The following is a 19,072-nucleotide window of genomic DNA, read 5'->3' as shown; positions in this document are numbered from 1 at the left end:
TTGTTCATACCATTTGCGCAATTTTTATGGTTCATGGACTGGTGGCGGATTGCACGAGAAAAAAAAAAAAAAAAAGACTGGTGGCGGATTGTGTTTGCTATATTGGATGGGTTTTTGCGAGATCATCACAAATGTACTTGTGGGTAGGGTGAATGACTTTGCTGATATACATTTTTTTTTTTTTTTGCTATTGAGGCAAAAATGCAAAATATTTTCAAATATGGCACATATATATGTTTAAGGCAATTTGGGTTGTTTTTTTCCATGCAACCTTGATCACTGATTGTGCATATTTGATAGCATGCGTAATTGGGGAGACTAGTTGGACCTTTAAAGCTATCTTTAGGCGCATGAACCTCGAGTAATTCTAGACTAGTTGGCTGACCATTTAGATAAAAATAAGCCCACACATTCGAAACTAGTGGATGCATCTTCGTCCTTAACGGTATGAATCCGACCTTATGTAATGACTAAAAAAGCTCACAAACATTTTGAGCTTAATGTCCACATATCAAATATCCAACTCTGAACGGCTCGACTAAACCGGTTAAAAGGTTATTAGAATTTAAACCGCCTTTAATCTGTCGGTAACTCGGTTATAAACAAATTCTCAGAAAGAGCGAGACACAGTTTTATATATGTTCTTTCTTTTTTTCCCCCTTTTTACACAAGCAAAAGCCACACAATTTATAATTAAAAAAAAAAACTTTAATTTCTTTCGATAGGAAAAAAAAAAGAAAAAGAGAAAATAATTGAAAGTTCATGACGAAACCATCTCAGCCTTAATCGCGTGACACGTGTGCGTTCATAATACAAAAAAGTATTTTGTAAACATAAATGAACGGCTGAGATGCACCGAGAACAATCTCAGGGTAAATTACGCAAATCGCGGTCAACGGCTCCTCCTCCTCCGCTGCCTGCTCCGATTCATATCTTCTGAAGCTTCGCCGCAACGACCAACGGATTAGCTTTCTTGATCTCCTCACGACCCGCAGATTTGAAATCGAACGTACAACCGTGAACCTCAGGGTACCTATGAATCCCACAAAAAGTCGTACCACACCGACACATAAACCCGGTTAACCCGACACGTTTCCTACACACGGTGCACCGGTTCGGCCGTTGCTGCTGCTGGTTCTTGTGACTCTCCGTCGGCGTTTGGATGGCGTTCTTCTTCTTCTCATCCGTCTTCGTCGGGATCGTGATCTCTAATTCCTCCGCGTAGTTATCGTGAAGGACAGGTGCGATCACCAAAGGAGGAGGGGAGAGAGATGACTCGACGGTTGATATCATGGAAGCTTGTTGTTGTTGTTTGAGACAGAGATCGCCGTAACAGTTTGAACAGAGATTCATCGTTGTTGAGCTTCCGAAGAAACCACAGTTGTTTACACATAGACGGTGTCCTTCTGGTGTCTCGCATCTATGTTCCTCCGCCATAATATTATATCTTTCGACAATTTTTAAAAAAAGACACAGATCTTTGTAGGAAGAAGAAGTAATCAAATCTGAAACAGAACACACAGAACAAAAAAAAGATTAGGTAAAATGGTCACCGAGAGAGTTTTTGCAAGAAATGTTTCCTGCGTTTTCTCTCGGTAACCAAAAACAGAGATATGAAAAAAAAGAAAAACAAAACACAGCAAGAGAGATTGTGAAAAAAAACAAGATTTAAAAAGAGGAGAGAGATTTGGTTTTTATGTTGTTGTTGTTACCTGTTTGTTGGTTGATTCACTGGATTCTCTATAATGGGGTGAAACGGAGAGAGAGAGAGAGAGAGAGAGAGAGAGAGAGAGAGAGAGAGAGAAGAGAAGAGAAGAGAGAAGCAATATATATCATATGCTAAAACAGAGAGATGAAGACGATGATGATGATGGATGGAAGACAAATTAAAATTTATAAATCAATCTTTAATTCAATGATTTTTTTTCTTTTATTTGAGAGAGGTCTATTTTTTTCTATATAATAATGTTTTGTTTGTTTGTTTGTTTGGTGCCAAATTCTATTATTGATTTTCTTGAAACCGTGTTTCATGATATGATTTTTACCACAAAACTAGGAATCTTAATCTACAACACAAAATATTCAAAAGTCAAGACATTTTTCTTTCAATTTGGATCAAATTTTTTTGTTTTTACGATGGACGACTGTCTATGTAACTTTTTCTTTCTTCCTCTTAAGTGAAGAATTGTATAGTATGTGGTGAAACTAAAAGTTTATACGTTTTATATGTTGGAATTAATGTGTATGGATGTTACAAAATGTAGTATTGCGTGCAAAGAAAAATACATGAAAAAGACAGGTTGGAAGAGGAGCCAAATTTGAAGTATAGCCTTTCTTTCCTTGATCCACTAGTGATCTTATCTTCTAGCATCTCTCTCCTCTTCAGTCAGACTATATATTAGTAATATACTTGTGTATGTGCACATACCCTCCGATGTCACCACCATATGGGGCATACCATCAATAAAATTTGCCCACAATCGAATGATATTTCTTTTTGTTTTTTCCATTTTGGTAAGTTATTATATATATCACTGTTGTTGATAGATACCAAGTTGCATTTTATCTAAGTCTTTGTCAAGGTGACTAGTTTCTTTATCACTATATACATTTTTAAGCCTTCATGTGATTTTACTAATATTGTAAGTTAGACAATTGCTTCTTTACAACTGGACTCTATAGATTTTTTTGAGTTTGTTTTTGTATTCATAATATTGAAACCGGTTCCATTGATCCGGACTGTCTTTATATAATAGAGACTAGGTAAAAACCCGCAATATGTGCGAGATAAAATAAAATTAGTGTTATAAGTAAAGTTATTATGGAGGATCTAAAATTTGTTTGTGTAAAAACTAAATATATAACCCTTGAAATTATGTTTAGATCAAACTACTATGTATCGACTAAATATATAATCCGTTCTTACTTCAATCTATGCAAGATTTTTTTTTTTTGTGTAAAAATATGTTTCACCCGTGAAATATTAGATCAGTGACATTAAATAAGTCAATTGCCTATAATAATTATTATTGTGATAATTTATTTTGGAAAATTTATCTATGTGAATACTGAATAGTAATCAGTTTTTTTTTAAATAGGTGAATAAAATAGGGTTTTGAAAATGTTTTAGATCTAATAATGTTATAATAGTTAAATATGTTATAAAAATGATTAAAATTTATTTTAAAATAAAAATGTTTGATTTTTTTAATTAGTTTAAAAGAAATATTCCTTAATCATTTATGTATAAATATTCATAAAAATGGGAGTAATAATGGAGGAGGTTGGGGGTTATATAACAATCGGCATAAATCCCCCAAGATTCTCTCGCCCGTCCCATGTTCCCACTTTACTTTCGAATTTTGTTGGTTTATGATTTCTATTGACATGTAACCCTCATTATTGGTTTTATGTCGGCTATAGTTTTATTTTCGTTTGTGTCTTTCTCTTTTATGATTCCACACAAAGTCTTTAATTTATCTGTACATGTGTTCGGGCAGATTTCTCTCAATCCTTCTGTATTTAAGGTGCATGCCTTGATTTAAATATGTCACGAGCATGCATTTGCTATTGGTTCAGGCCGGCCGGCCGTCCATAGTTATATTAGCAGGTCGTCTACAAAAAGATTACGTATGACCCTTTTATATGTGATTTTACATATTTAATTATGCCGTATATATTCTGAGAAAGAGGATACATACATTTTTGAGAAAAGAAAATACAAATCTTTAGCCATGTGATGAGCATTCTTATGGTTTTTTGATAACTTTGATAGCACCATTGTTGATTCCGAGCATGTCGGCCACCAAAATTTTTTTTTCTTAATTATGAAAGGACTTATTTATATTTTGTATTGAGATGACTCATTGTTAGTAATTGAAAAAGATACTTCATGTCATCGTTGATCGTTCTTCCTTACTGCATGGTTTTTATAACATTTTTTTTTTCTTTCTGACATTTCTCACATTTCTTTTATCGTTCTTCCTTATGTTAGGAATGTAAGATTACTTTTAGGGTTGTTATGGAATAATGGATTTTAAAAAAAATTTGATGTATTTTGGAATCTAGCGTTATTCAATTAGATATTTGAAAAAGTACATTAAAATATACAGTTATTGGATTATGTATTTATTTGATGGATTTTAGAATTCTTCAAAAACACTGTTATTCAATGTTCATTCGATTTAGTGTCATTTTAGATTTCATTGTATTTCACTCTAAAAAGATGAACAAACACAATCCCACATATTTCTCAGGTATTTCAATCTTTCTATCTTTCTCTTTTTTTTTCAAAATTGATTCAGAAGATTAATCTAAGAATTAAGAAATAAAATATAGCTCTGGCCAAAAGACCACTGTGATCTTTCATTTTGAGGCTTGACACAGTTTGCAGATCCTCAGATCTGATTATGCCTATCAAATTCATTGTTTACACAATTTCACTGGTTTTTCTTCCATTTTTCTGTTTTTTTTTGTTTGAATAAGTTTCAGGATTAGAAACTCTTCTATCTCTGGTTTCATTTTGATTGAAGATGTTTGTTCCTCTTGTTTTTGTTTCATCTGATTGAAGAACATAGGAGAAATCACATCAAAAGGAAACCCTAAAAGATTGATATTTCATCTCAGATCCAAAAATTCAAAACTCGTAACAACGGAATCAAACAACAAGAATCTCCAGCGGAGATGCACCACCATAAATCAAGAAAAAACCCCAATCAGATCTCCAACTCAGATCGACAATGACCATAAAATATTGCCACAACATGTTTTTGTTTCATTTGATATAATTATGAGTAATTTATTTTCTTTTGATTTAATTTCAAATATAATAAAATCCACTTTTCAAATTCATTAGTAGTGTCATTCAAATCCACTAATAATGACAACAAATTCATGTTAAATGAATTAGAAAACTTTTAAATTCTAAAATCCACTAGTAATTAAAATCTATTAAAATCCGTCATTCAATAACACCGCCTTGAAAAAACTTATAGTCGAGGTTATTTATTATCCGTAGTTTGACTACACCACATGTGTGTTTTTAAAAAAAAAATATTTGTTTATCTGCAGTTAGACATATCTCAAATTGTGGTGCTTTCTGAGTCGATATATACCTACCATTCATTCTTCTTTATGGGAAAGCCAATTTAACCCATTATTGCGTTTATTCAATAGGTCAGTTACCCTTATGTTTGATCTACCTAAGCACAAAAAGATTAAGAGTGTATATGCAAGGGCACATATAGAATAATACCATATAGGCCCAAGATAGTTTGGGTTAAGGTTCTAAATAAACCCATATAGAGAAAAAAAAAACTCTAATGGAATAATAATGATCGGTGATGCGTGAACGTAATAAACGTCTAGTCAACGTGTCGTCGTTTTGGTGACATATGCAAAAAGATTACAATTTGCTCTCTCTCTAGTTGGCACATCTGACAATAATTAGGTTCCTTCCTCCCAAGTTCCCCAATCCAATTATATATTCCAACTAACTAGGGAATATACTACATATAAATTCAATTTATATGATAGTTATGTTAAAAATTCAATTGGAGTGAAATTGAAACAGATAATAATAATATACTACATATCTGTCAGAACCCAAGAATAAGAAAACAAAAGAAATAAGAAAAGCGTGGCTGGACGACTCAGCAAATTCGTCTTCTTCTTTCCATAAAAATTAAAAATCTTGTTTTTTTTTTTTTTTTTATCTCATAACTAATCCACTTCGATTCTTCTTCTTCTTTTATAAAAAAAAATAAAAATAAAAAAAAAAGTTGTGGGTTTTTTTGTGGTATAATATATTTCTATCTAACTTGTGTTTAAAGATTCCTGAAAATTAAAAGGTGAGACCTTTCTGAATCTGATACGTATCCTATAAAATCTCGAAAGAAAAGCTGAGAGAGTTTTCAAGAGGTTTTATAATTCCGGTGTGAGAAACCCTTTTGATTTTATTATATATCTCCGGCGTCGAGAGATGGAGAATTGTAATGGTGGGATCTCAAACGGTGACGTTTTTGGTATCTCTTTTGGTATCTCTTCCAAGCGTGAGAAGCTCATTATTGATACAGACCCTGGAATCGGTGAGTGAGAGCTTCTTTGCCCTGTTTTTTGATTAAGTTTTTAGTAAATGGATCTTAGATGATTTTAGTTTGAGGGATAGAGTAGGATTTAGCCTCAGAAAGCTTCCAACTTTGTTCTCTAATCAAAGCGAACATTTCTCTCTTATATCTGTTTATCTGGGATCATTTAGTTGGAAAAAGTTTGGATCTTTACACTCCAATGCTTTGTTTGATAGAAATATTTAGAGGAAAAGTGTTATTTTTTTAGTATGTTGACTTTTATTTTGCAAATGAGTTTTGATTGTGGTAACAAGTTTCTTTCAATTGTAAAACCAATTAAGATCAGTTCTAATGATGTATGATTTAGATGATAGTATGGCGATAATGATGGCGTTTCAAACACCGGAGCTGGAGATATTAGGATTGACTACTGTGTTTGGCAATGTTACTACACAAGATGCTACTCGTAATGCCTTACTCCTGGTATGTATTGTACAATGCTTCATTTCTTCACTCATTACAACTTCTTTTGAAATGTTTTGGAATGTGTCTGTGATCTCTTTTCATTGTTTATGCAAAAGTACAGTGTGAGATTGCTGGCTTCCCTGATGTTCCTGTCGCAGAAGGTACTTCTGAGCCTTTAAAGGTACCATTTTTCTCTCCTCTGATAAAGATTTGAACCTAATTTATGCCAAGATCTTTGATATGGGAATCAAGTCAACCCGTTTGTGACTTTATCTCGAACTTCTGGCTTTGGTGTGTGTTGATTCAGGGTGGAATTCCGCGTGTTGCTGATTTTGTGCACGGTAAAAATGGACTAGGAGATGTCTCACTTCCTCCTCCTAGTATAACGAAATCTGAGAAAAGTGCAGCTGAGTTTCTAGATGAGAAGGTCTCAGAATTCCCGGGGGAAGTCACCATTCTAGCCCTAGGACCTCTAACCAACCTGGCATTAGTAAGAATCATAAACCCTTCCTTTAATCTTAAAATCGGATTTGTGTTTTGACGATTACAAGTTTTTTTCTTGTTTCAGGCTATCAAACGTGATAGTTCATTTGCTAGTAAGGTTAAGAAAATTGTTGTTCTTGGTGGAGCCTTCTTTTCTTTAGGAAATGTCAATCCTGCAGCTGAGGCTAATGTAAACCCTCCTCCCTGTAACCTCTTCTGAATCTTCTGTCAATGAAAAAGAAAATGCCAGTTTCATTTTTGTCGGTCTCTGCTCTGTGTGCAGATATATGGTGACCCGGAAGCAGCTGATGTTGTGTTTACATCTGGAGCTGATATCACTGTTGTTGGTATAAACATCACAACTCAACTTAAACTATCAGGTGAAGAAGCTTCTTCGACCCATCTCCTTTAACATATTGATTCCGTATTATAAAAGCCTGTAAAAAGTAAGTGTCTGTTTTTAATCTATTTCAGATGATGACCTCTTAGAGCTGCGCAACTCCAAGGGGAAACATGCTAAATTGTTAAGCGATATGTGTGAATTCTACAGAGATTGGCACGTCAAATCTGATGGTGTTTACGGTAAGCAAGAAACTGTGATCAATCAAACATGCATTAGATATTGCAGTTTTTGATTCAAAAGTTTTGTTGTTCGCTGGTTTCAGGAGTGTTCCTACACGACCCAGTCAGCTTTGTGGCTGTCGTACGGCCTGATCTATTCACATACAAGAAAGGTGTCGTTCGGGTGGAAACTCAAGGGATATGCGTTGGCCACACGCTCATGGATCAAGGCCTCAAGAGGTTTTTATAATCTGATCTTCTTCACAAAATAAGAAAAGCACTTGAAATCTTTTTGACATTTTACAAAATAACGGTTTTGATCGGAACTTGCAGATGGAACGGAAGCAATCCGTGGGTAGGATATTCACCGATATCAGTGGCTTGGACAGTCGACGTAGAAGGAGTTCTGGAATATGTGAAAGCAAAGCTGATGAAGCCATAAAAAGATGAGTTCCAAGTCACAGTCTCGTTTAGAATGTGTGAATATTCATTTGAAAATGGCATCATCACATTCATATTCTTCTGGTTCTAACTTGGATTTCAATTTCATCCTCTGTATTTGATCTGTATAAATGGTGCCACGTATATTGGATTTTAAAAAAGAAACTAATGAATGAAAACTATCTTTGTTTCTTTCCATCAGTCTCTCTCTGTCTCTCTGTTATTATCGATCTTATGAAAAGTTTTGAGACTTCTCGGATCAACGAATGTTAAAAGGGTTTGGGATTGTTGCTGGATATGAATTTGATAGAAAAATCGAACTTTGTAATTGCAATGCAATGATCGGAAAAGTAATGTAGTTGACAAGTAAGAGAGAAGGAACAACAAGTCAACAACAAATGTGTCACGTAATGTCCCTGTCCACACCAAAAAAAAAAAAAAAACGTAATGTATGATGACAAGTAACAACAGCTTGTCACAGAGCTAATAAATCACAGCCAAAACTTTTACGATGACAAGTTTCTATATAACTTTTAGATTAGTTTAATACTCTATATTATACACTCTTGTTTTTGATTAGTTGGACTATTTAAAAATACTTATTTCTTAATTTTTACTTAAAACATCATATATTTTGAAACGGAGAGAGTAAATATCTAAAATTATAAATGTTTTTTCATTATGATGGAAAATAAATAGAGTGGGAACATGTGAAAGAGGGTAGACTAAGGAGGAGGAGGATTTAATGAGAGATGGTTATAACAAGTTGGGCTCACGATGCATAATTGTATCTACAGGCAAAAATTGTGGATGATGTTGATCATCATCATGATGAAGTCGGGGACTAGTACTCATGAGTACTTCTTCTTCTACCTCTCTTTTTCCTTTAAATCTTTAAATCGATTTTTAGAAAATAGTAAATCATTTTTTACATCCAAACTATATACAGTAAATAAATGTGTGTATGCATCATCCATCAAGGTGAGCATACTTTGTCACATGTAAAGAGCTCTTGCAAACTGGGTACTGTTGGCAATTTAACTCCATATCTTTTCTTTTTTTTTGGTCGTCGTCCTTGACTCAATAACTTCCTTAAATCATGAGGTCAGATTTTCTTTTTCTTTTTCCCCCCTTTTTCACTAATTTTGAGTAAATGGTATTTAAGATACGCTGAAAAAGTAGTAGAAATTGGATAATTGCACTAGTTGGAAAAAGAAGTAAAAAAGAGAGAGAGAATAAAGGGCTTTGTATAATTAGAGGGGGTTTTGTTTGTCATCATTGGATGCTACAGAAGAAGGTGTTTAATATACTATGAGTCTGGCAGCTACTCCTTCTAATTCGTGATTACCTAAGACCCGTTTTGTCTCCCTTCTCTTATGTTTTTCATTTATTACTCAACTCACTTATACTCTATACTTACGACCCAATTTACAAGATGTTGAAGGTTCTATCATAAGAACTGGATTAAAATGTTTTCAGCTTTGGTCAGACCTTCTCTTTTCTCCATGAATTTTACCTTCTCATTGGCTCAAACACTAAGCCAGACCTAGCCGAAAAAGGTCTTTGAAGTTGAGCTAGACCATGCACTTGCATGACACCTCTACATATATGCAAAGTATTACAATATTTAATTTGTTTCTTGATCTATATAACGTTTCGAGTTAGTTTTATAAGCAACTCTTACAAAACCAGATGCACATTATTGATGATAAAAATTGGTTAAATCAATTATTTTAATTTATGCATTCCCTACTAATTTTCATGCACTTTTTAATGTATATATATCATGCACGTAAAAATTTAAGCAACAAGATCTTTACACTTTAACGAGTGCAAAAAAAGAAGAAAAAAAGATAAATCTTTACTTTAACGGTGTGACCACTTATAGTGTTCGACACTCCCGCATGGGTTCAACTCTAACATCAATCACCTCTTGTATATATATGTCGTTAACCATTTTTGTGTTCACCATATGTTAATTATAGTTTCTTAACGTATGATCACTTGCGTTTCCCATGAAATCATCTACTGACCGTAGCAGAAACAAATGCACTTTGCACATATGACAGCCGGTGATGCATCACACGCGTGAGTTCATGAAGAAACCTACTAGGTAAGCCAATTTAATATCATCTGTTGATTCAATTTATCATATATCTAGTATCCGCATTAAAAAATAGTGTCCTCTTATAAATATAATTTGGTGATCATTTTAAGGGAGAGGCTGATTCATCCAAATTGATCCTGAAGTCAAATCCAATAAACATTTTCTCACATTTTAGTGAGATAAAACACTGAAAAAATAGTAATAACAAAACACTGAAAACACTCTTAACTTATATGTACGTTACGTACGTAGCATCCCCATCATGTTATATATGCTTATGCCATATTTTCTATGCCCTTTCCGTACCTCTTATATATGATTCGTCCCTTTGATAACTTACGTTTACAAATAGATGTGCACTAAACGAACTTATATTGAAAAGAATATTCATTGTGGGACAAATCCATGAATCCACATAACATGGAAACAAAGATGGATTTGTTAGTTGTTACACCTAATGGTTTATATATATATATATATATATACTAATATAAAGTAGCGCATGTGCATAAAGATACAATTTTGCACGATATATAGTGTAACACCCAGAGAGCAAAGCTAACACGATGCTTTCTCTTTATATTCTTCCTTTTCTTATGTATTAACTCATTTTATATAACCTTTTTTTGCCTTTTGTGAAATTAAATATCAGTAACCATAAAAATGTGTAGACAAAACAAAACAAAGTGGAACCCCAAAATGCAGGGAGAAAGCGCAATGCTTGAATTATAAATTCTAAGGATAAATTTTTATTTTGTTTTTATATAATTAATTTTAAAACTTAGGTAGCTTGTTTGGTTGAAGATTTGTTTAAGAAAATTGAGTACACCTTGTCCCGTGTTTGAGTTTTAATTGATGTTAATAATTTAGGCCTTCAGAAGTATTAGTAGTATACTAACAGGAGCAGAACAAAACTCTAGAGTACTATATACTAAACGAAAAAAAACTTATATTCCACCATATTGATATATTTTTCTAAATTTTGCATGGCAAGTTACAAAACACCATTCAAAAAAAACATGCATGATTTTGCTCTGATTTAAGAAAATTTTCAAACCGTCTATGGACAAATATGCAGAAAAAAATGAATCAATAGAAAGTGTATATATGAAATTAAAAACTGAAATAATTTTTGTAAGTATCACATATATAAACTGAAAGTGTATAAACGAATTCTCATCATTAATTTGTATTATATATTCATTTGTGTGCTATGTATTTGTCACCTGCAAAAAGTGGCTAAAGAGCCCACTCTATCTCTTAATTAATATACTTCAGACCTATGTATATCATTAGTGCTCCACCCCACAAAATCTTTATTAAATATTCGTTGTATGTTTTTTGAAAATAGAAGATGTTATGATAATGTTTCCATGCAATGCAAATGGACGCACTTTACCTTATGGAGACCCAAAACATAAAAAGAAATAAAGTTCTAAAGGGACGAAATGATGACAAATTACAATGATTAAAAGTGGGAAATAGTTTCATACTCACACGATTTAACATACAAGACCATACATTTTGATGTCCTACACATACAACAAATTAATGTAGCATAACTATTTAATAGATAGATATAAGAGTACTTGTTTTTACACAACTATTTATCAAAACATAAGTGATTGTTGAATATTTTTTACAATTTTTGGTAAAGCATTAATACCAACCTTTTTTATGTCACATTACAATCATCGGAACTGTTAAAGATGACTTGTAAAAGAGAAAGGAAATTGAAGAAACATTTTTAAAGGACAAAAGATAGTTTTTAAGGCTAATCATAATTATTCACATCCGCAAGAAACGGAGAGATGCAAAAAGATGAAGAGAAGAACCAAAGTACCAAACCATATGGGGGCAAAAATGTCATTTCTAATTCCCCTAACAGATAATAAGGTGGATGAGATGACTCATGACTCACACACACACACACCTCCCTACTTATTAATTATCATTGCCTTTGATGTAAGCAAGTAGTGCAACCACTATTTATTTATTTTCTTGCTTCCATTTTTTAATTTATTTGCCATTTCAAGACACACATAATAATTATGAGTTCGAACTTATGTTTTGAATTTTAAAGTCATTGAATGCTTAGCACAAAAGGCAAAAACGGAAAACACAATTTACCGTTCACAAAACAGGCACTATATATTACAATACGACTCATTCCGTGAATTAAAATAATAAACGCCAAAAACAAATCACAAGATTTTGATAAAGAGAAAGTAATTATAAACGTGAAAGTGCAATAATTCGTATGATTATGTAACCAAACGAGGTCCACGAGGGACGATATATGGTTAATGAAGCTACATGATGAAGATTTGACCATAAAACAGAAACAATCCACCTTGTAAACTATGATGCTTCACGCTGTGGCACACTCATAACCCATGGAGAGAGTTTTTTTTTTTTTTTTTCTTGGGGTCCCAAAACTTTCCTCATTCATAATTTCTCTCTTTTTAATTATTTCGATCTTTATCTAAATGAAGGGATGATGAAAGGGTCATGAAGAAAAATCGAACACGAACTCACCTTCTAAGATGTGTTATTATGGCTGATGATGAGTAGTGTTGACTAAACCAATATAGACCAAACCGGGATATGAAAGTAGTAAAGAGAGCAATGAAAATGGTCTAAATTGAATAATGAATGATTATGATATGGTTCGAACCAATCCCAAACCATGATTGCGAATCTTTGGGGGACGACGGCCTATATAGCCCTCCCCTTCATCATCATCATCATTTTCACTCAATAACTCGTTTCACCCTCTTCTATAATTACATCTTTACCCTTTCCTTACTACAAAATTACCCCCCTCCTATCTAACACTATCAGCCCAAGCCGGTCTACGTATTTAATTTGGTTTTTAGGGTACCCTATAGACTATAGTAAGTAGTAAGAACTGTTTCTTTAGTTTAATCTTTTTACCACCAACATTATGACTTCCATTTTCGTGCAGATGTCATCTTGGTTAGTGTTTTTTTTTCCTACTACAAACACGCATTTGTGGATTAGTACGAAAACTCGAACTTTGGTATCTTGATCCAAAGGTGAATCTATTCAACCATTGGTTATAAATTTGGAGTTGTAGGATTCACTTCTATCATTTTGATATTGAAATGACATTTATAGAATTATTTGGTCTATGATATCAAAACGATATTACATCACTTGGCGGGTCGGGAATGTACATGGTGAAAAGAGAAAGAACAGCACATCTCATACACCAAAACCAAACGCTCCTCAAGTTTTTTTTTTCTTTATCACTCTTCTCCGATCATCATCATTCACATGACGCAACACAAATCTTTTTTTTTTCTTTCCCTCACAAATCATTATCATTATTTAAGAAAAAAAGACAAAAAAAAAGAAAAGAAAAATATAGAGCTGCGAAATCGGCCGCCATCTAAGCATAAACACAACACAAAGCATGATTGTTGTGTCAGGAGAGAGAAGCATGTCCCCCTTCACTCTCCTCTCTCTCTAGCTTTTGGGGGTTCTATATAAGAGACACTATCTTCATTTTGTTCTCTTTGTCCCTCTACCTTCCATACATTTCATACAATCTCTCTCTCTCCCTTACAACAACATAAACCCACTTCATTTCGATTCTAGTTAAGTCTCTTCTTCCCCTAAAGGTAAATCTCTCTTTCTCTCTCACTCACTCACTCAACATATGGTCGTCTCCCCTCACGTACAAGCAACGTGATTATCATTTACCATAACAACAACCCAACTATTTTTTTTTTTCCTTTAATAACAAACTTTAAATTGTTGGAAAATCTTAAAGCTTTTATATCCTTTTCTTTCAGACAAAGGCAACCAAGTAAATAAACTCTATTTGTTTTTCTTTTTCAAAAACTCTCTTCTTCTTCTTCTTCTTCTTCTTCTTCTTTTCTTCTCATTTTTATTTTACGATAAAAAACCCCTGTTCTGTTTTTTTTGCTTGTACCGGCTCTGTTTTGGTTTTTTTTTTTTTGAAATTTCATCATTATGCTTACTGCATCATCATTACTTTATTTTTGTTCTCATTGTTGTCGTGGCTTTATCTTCTTCTTTATTTCTCTTTTATCCTCGCAACCAAAAAGAGCATGATTGTTCCTCTGTTTGATCATTGATTCTTCTTTAAAGATTTTTTTTTTTTTTTTTGACATTTTTGGTAGAAAACGAAATAAATGCGGTCATGATTTTTGCTTAGTGTAATTCCCTTATTAAACGTGTGAAGCTGCACAACCCATGTGGTGCTGCAATGATTTAACTGCAACTATCTATAATCATAACACGAAATCTTTAATAAATCCCTCTTCTTATTCTTTTTTTTTTTCTTTTGTAACATAATTTCACATTCTTCTTTTTTTTTTTTTTTAAGAAACAGAACTTGTCGAGATGGAGAGGCTAAACTCGAAGCTCTACTTGCAAAACTGTTATATAATAAAGGAGAACGAGAGGTTGAGGAAGAAAGCTCAGATTCTGAATCAAGAGAATCAACAACTCCTCTTCGAACTCAAACAGAAGCTCTCAAATGGATCATCAAACCAAGGAAACAACAACAACAATCTCTCTTCATCATCAAGCTCTGCTTCTGGACATTAATCCTGATCATGGAACAACAACAACAACAACAAAAACTCTTTAGGACAAGATTTGGATTTGGTTAACTAGAAGAACCCTATATCATCCATTTTCTTTTCTTCTATTGGTGTAGTAATGTAAGAAAAAAAAATAGTTAAGAATAGTTTGGTTAGTGGTATTATTATTATTATTATTATTAATTATCGAGTAGTTTTTAAAAATTTATATTTGGTGGGTTCTTCTTTCTTCCTGATTTACTAGAAAAAGGACAGAAGCGTTGTGTACTCTCTCTGACCTATTCTTCTTCAGTTCTTCTCTCAGGGATATTTTACTTTTGTTTCCATTTATATGTTAGTTAGATTTTTCTATTTTGCCTTTTCATGTGGGGTTTGGTTGTTTAGGACATGGTGGATTCTGGGACTACATTGTCCCTTCTTCTGCTCTTCTCTTAACTTAAACAACCAGTATCTCTTTACATTTTTATTATTATCCCTTTTGTTATTGGGTTTTACATTTTCCTTTATTTTCTTTTAATAAATTACATGGTCTTGAAATAACAAATTGTTAAGGGTAGCAATAAAATGTGACATTGGTTGTAGTTTCTTTCTGTCACAGTTATGTTAGTTAGGAGTTCTATAACCTCAAGGTCCTCGACCAAAATTTTTAAAGTAATATATAAATTGTAAAGCAGTTTGTTTTCTTTTAAATACCAAAAATTATATAAGGATAAACTATAAAATAGTGATAAGGTCCATAAGGGATATCAGAAGATAGGAGAAAAGTGTGTTTAGAAGAACATAAGTACTTGCTAGTTACTACCAAAGTACCAATTTTAAATCACGTGATCAAAGTTGTGTCCTATTGACTGTATTTATTAGATCATGTGCATATTAAAATGTTAATTATTACCTCCTTTTTAAACATTTTGGTTTACGAATGTTCGTAATATAGTATTGATCATCTGATATTAAAATGTTCATAATAGTATTTAGTCTTCAACTTTTTTAAATTATCCAAATATATAAAACTAGTGAATCACTTACAATATAGGGAGTACCGATATGCCTGTCTGAAGGATCACTTTTATATCGTTCGACTGTCCTCGTTGGTCATCCTAGTTGTTTCTAAGGTAATTTACAGAAATTAATTAAAAATGAAAGAGAAAGAAAGAAAGGAAGGAAACGTTTCTAATATTAGGACAATGAGAAACGTTTCTTCGGTGACAAGTGGCACAATATTATTGGTTTTAGGGGTAAATTTTTTTTGGTCTTCTTCTTTAATTTGTGAGTTCTCTCTTCTATCTCTTTCTCTGCGACAGAAACGGCGATTTGTTTCTTTCTCTTCCAATTGATTTCCACATCTGATTCTCAATGGTTTCGCCGTCGATTTGGTTTTGAGTTTCCGCTGAAGCAGACGCAAGGAGATTCCGGTGTAGATCGATCGATTAGTCGGAGTGTTGAACTCTGGATTGGTGAGAAGGTTGGTTGATTCTGAGATTTTGTGTTTGTTTTATGAGTCTTATGAGTTAATCTCTGGAATAGTCAGAGTGCTTTATGAGTTATAGTTTATGAGTTTGGGATATGTATATGAATTTGTTTTTAGAGCCTTATTTTATGTGGTTTGATTCTGATATTGTTCTTTCATATTGAGATTATAGTTTGTAAAAGAACAAGGAACAACACATAAGAGGTAAATATAGAGTCCTTTCATTTCTCAGTAAATCTTGCTTGTGTTTCGGATTGAATTGTGTCTTGCTTGTGTCTCAGATTGAATTGTGTCTTGCTTGTGTCTCAGATTGAATTGGTACTTATCTTCTTTTTCAGTAATTGGTTGTTGGTTGTTGTGTCTTTAATGGATGTCTTTACACAGTTGGTATTAAGACTCATGTACTTGTATTCATTCATTGTGTGTTTGGTGTTAGTTTCATTACTAACACCCGACTTGTTTCTTTTAGTTGAGTTCAAGCAAGTCACAGTTAAGGAGAAAACGAACCAACCATTCAACCAACCCAAAGAGGTAAATCTACTCATAACTACTTATGTTTTGAATGTTAAATTGGGTAGATAGGTAAAGAGTAATATTGATTTGGAATTGGTGTGTGATAAATGTAGTTGTTCGGATAGAAACAAATTGATTGCTTTGTTTGTTTGGTAGTATCTATTTTGAGGTAGTGAGTTATAGTATGGCTATTTATTTGGGCTCCTATGGTGTACTTCTTTGTGACTAGGTTGTCATTATTCTTAATTGGTGGTTGTTCTCTCATTAATGGATGTGACTAGGTTGTGTATTCATTGTGTGTTTGGTGTTGAAAATTAAATGTAACTTCAATTAAAGTTTAAAACTGGCCAAAATATTTCACCTTATAAACTGGCCAAAATACTTCACCATATCTTCTAACCAAAAACCCTTCTTCTTTTCTTTCTATATCTCTCCAAATTCCATTTACTATTATGGAGTCTGACCATGGTCTAAATCAGTCCACAAATTTTATGGGACTTATGAATAGTCAGCAGGGGGTGGCTATCCTCAAACCATTTCTTTTGATTCCCTCTATCCAACTATACCTGTTCTGTCGTCCCAAGTTCCTCTCTTTAGTTCCCAAGTCAGTTCCGCGCCTTCCGAAAGTGAAGACACACCTGCAAGTCATAGGGGAAAAAAGAAATAAACACCTTCTGATGACCAGATTCTCATAAGCAGCTGGTCAAACAAGAGCAAGGATGTTGTGGTAGGTAATGATCAGAAGGGTGAAACCTTCTGGAAAAGGGTTGTTGATTATTTTTCAGAAAGCATTTCTTTTGATTCCCTCTATCCAACTATACCTGTTCTGTCGTCCCAAGTTCCTCTCTTTAGTTCCCAAGTCAGTTCCGCGCCTTCCGAAAGTGAAGACACACCTGCAAGTCGTAGGGGAAGAAGGAAATGGACACCTTCTGATGACCAGATTCTCATAAGCGGCTGGTTAAACAAGAGCAAGGATGATGTGGTAGGTAATGATCAGAAGGGTGGAACCTTCTGGAAAAGGGGATTTTCTGATGACAATGAGAAGATAAGGCCAATTCAGTGTAAACAGAGATGGGCTAAGATTGGTGATATGGTCGGCAAGTTTTGTGGAACATATGCTGCTGCTGTGAGGGCTAAAGCTAGTGGGCAGAATGAGGATGATATAATGAAGCTAGCTTATGAGATGTACTACAACATTTACCAGAAAAAAATTCATTCTTGAGCATTGTTGGTTAGAGTTACGCTATGACCAGAAATGCTGTGAGTTACTTAATGGTAAAGCCCCTGAAGTGAGCAACAAGAGAAGACTCTTTGATGATCCTGCACAATCTTCAGCTTCTCAGACCTGCGGTAACATAGATGAGCCAACCAACAAAAGGCCTCCTGGTAGAGACGCTAGTAAGGCCAAACAGAGGAAGATGCATGCAGAAGCGAAGGAAGGGAAGGCTTTGAAGGAGTACCAAAGCATGTGGGAAATTAAAAAGGAAGACTTGCTTCTGAAAGAGATATTGTCAAAAATGCAAATTCTTGACAGTTTGCTGGCCAAAAAGGGACCTCTTACTCAGAAAGAAGAAGCTATAAAGAGAAGCTGCTTGACTTAGTGGATGATTAGTTTTAGGACATAAACATTGAGAAGCTGTCCTTTATTTCCGGTCATGTTATGTATTGTTCTACTTTTAGGTCATTGTCTTTTGAGTCTGTTGAGTCCTGTTTGAACCCTTTATTTCCGGTCATGTTATGTATTGTTCTACTGAGTACTACTCAGATTTATGTAATGTCTACTTATAAGTTGATGTGTTTATCTACTTCTGTGTACTTCTTTCTTTTAAAATTTCTGATGCTTTTGTTAACTTGTTAATTGTCTGATGCTTTTGTTAACTTGTTAATTGTAATGGTTATCAGGTTCAGGAACTATAGCAAGGTTGCGGTGATGGAGGAGATGAGAGCTTCTGAAACAAACTATAGCAAGGTTGCATCAAAGGTAGATACTCTTACTCACTATGAAACCGAATCACAAGATCAACAAGCTAGAGAAGCTTGTTGCTGAGTTGAGGACGAAGAACAGATTGCATCGGCTATAATGATTTTTTGTTCAAGAACTATTTGTGTTCACATGTTCACATATAAAACTATATCACTATGAAAATATAGCAAGGTTGCATCGGCTATAATGATTTTTTTCTGACTATGTGATGCGCTTTTGTTCAAGAACTATTTGTGTTCACATGTTCACATATCACATGAGTTTGGTTTTTTCCTCCACAAGAATACAACAAGGATCACAAGATATACAACAAGGATCACAAGATATATGAAAACAAATAAGTAACACAAAAATACAACATATATAAACACAACAAAGTCTCACGGG

The 19,072-nt window shown here is 33.7% G+C and overlaps 2 protein-coding genes and 1 pseudogene across 5 annotated transcripts; 2 read left to right on the top strand and 1 right to left on the bottom strand.

The window, feature by feature from the left end:
- Nucleotides 1–607: 607 nt before the first annotated feature.
- Nucleotides 608–2,022, bottom strand: LOC104792407 (zinc finger A20 and AN1 domain-containing stress-associated protein 4). Its single transcript, XM_010518542.3, has 2 exons — nt 1,713–2,022; nt 608–1,505 (listed from the first exon to the last, which is right to left on the bottom strand). Exon 2 carries the CDS (start codon nt 1,435–1,437, stop codon nt 928–930), a length of 510 nt encoding a protein of 169 aa, XP_010516844.1. The 5' UTR covers nt 1,438–1,505; nt 1,713–2,022; the 3' UTR covers nt 608–927.
- Nucleotides 2,023–5,509: 3,487 nt separating this feature from the next.
- Nucleotides 5,510–8,213, top strand: LOC104792405 (uridine nucleosidase 1). Its single transcript, XM_010518541.3, has 9 exons — nt 5,510–6,086; nt 6,433–6,548; nt 6,652–6,711; nt 6,838–7,020; nt 7,099–7,203; nt 7,297–7,393; nt 7,488–7,595; nt 7,679–7,814; nt 7,908–8,213. The coding sequence occupies exons 1-9, from the start codon at nt 5,981–5,983 to the stop codon at nt 8,014–8,016; spliced, it is 1,020 nt and encodes a 339-aa protein (XP_010516843.1). The 5' UTR covers nt 5,510–5,980; the 3' UTR covers nt 8,017–8,213.
- Nucleotides 8,214–13,500: 5,287 nt separating this feature from the next.
- LOC104792404 (protein LITTLE ZIPPER 4 pseudogene) lies at nt 13,501–18,940 on the top strand (annotated as a pseudogene). Of its 3 annotated transcripts, XR_769066.3 has the most exons (4): nt 13,501–13,769; nt 14,507–16,182; nt 16,658–16,719; nt 18,604–18,940. The product of XR_769066.3 is annotated as a protein LITTLE ZIPPER 4 pseudogene, transcript variant X3 (transcript). The 3 variants fall into 3 exon arrangements; XR_015559797.1 differs by lacking the exons at nt 16,658–16,719; nt 18,604–18,940 and having other exon boundaries at nt 13,640–13,769; nt 14,507–15,071; XR_015559798.1 differs by lacking the exons at nt 16,658–16,719; nt 18,604–18,940 and having other exon boundaries at nt 13,657–13,769; nt 14,501–15,071.
- The last annotated feature ends 132 nt before the right edge of the window (nt 18,941–19,072 follow it).

This window comes from Camelina sativa, chromosome 6 (assembly GCF_030686135.1).
Source record: "Camelina sativa cultivar CO46 ecotype springtype chromosome 6, ASM3068613v1".
Taxonomy (NCBI): domain Eukaryota; kingdom Viridiplantae; phylum Streptophyta; class Magnoliopsida; order Brassicales; family Brassicaceae; genus Camelina; species Camelina sativa.
The sequence above is the reverse complement of the archived record's forward strand: the minus strand, read 5'-3'. Positions and strand labels throughout refer to the sequence as shown.

Bases quoted from the DNA above. Each gene is read 5' to 3' on its own strand.
- LOC104792407 (XM_010518542.3), bottom strand. From the start codon at position 1,437: ATGGCGGAGGAACATAGATGCGAGACACCAGAAGGACACCGTCTATGT.
- LOC104792405 (XM_010518541.3), top strand. From the start codon at position 5,981: ATGGAGAATTGTAATGGTGGGATCTCAAACGGTGACGTTTTTGGTATC. The intron at 6,712-6,837 runs GTACCATTTTTC...GTGTTGATTCAG, and splicing joins GTACTTCTGAGCCTTTAAAG to GGTGGAATTCCGCGTGTTGC. The intron at 7,394-7,487 runs GTGAAGAAGCTT...AATCTATTTCAG, and splicing joins AACTCAACTTAAACTATCAG to ATGATGACCTCTTAGAGCTG.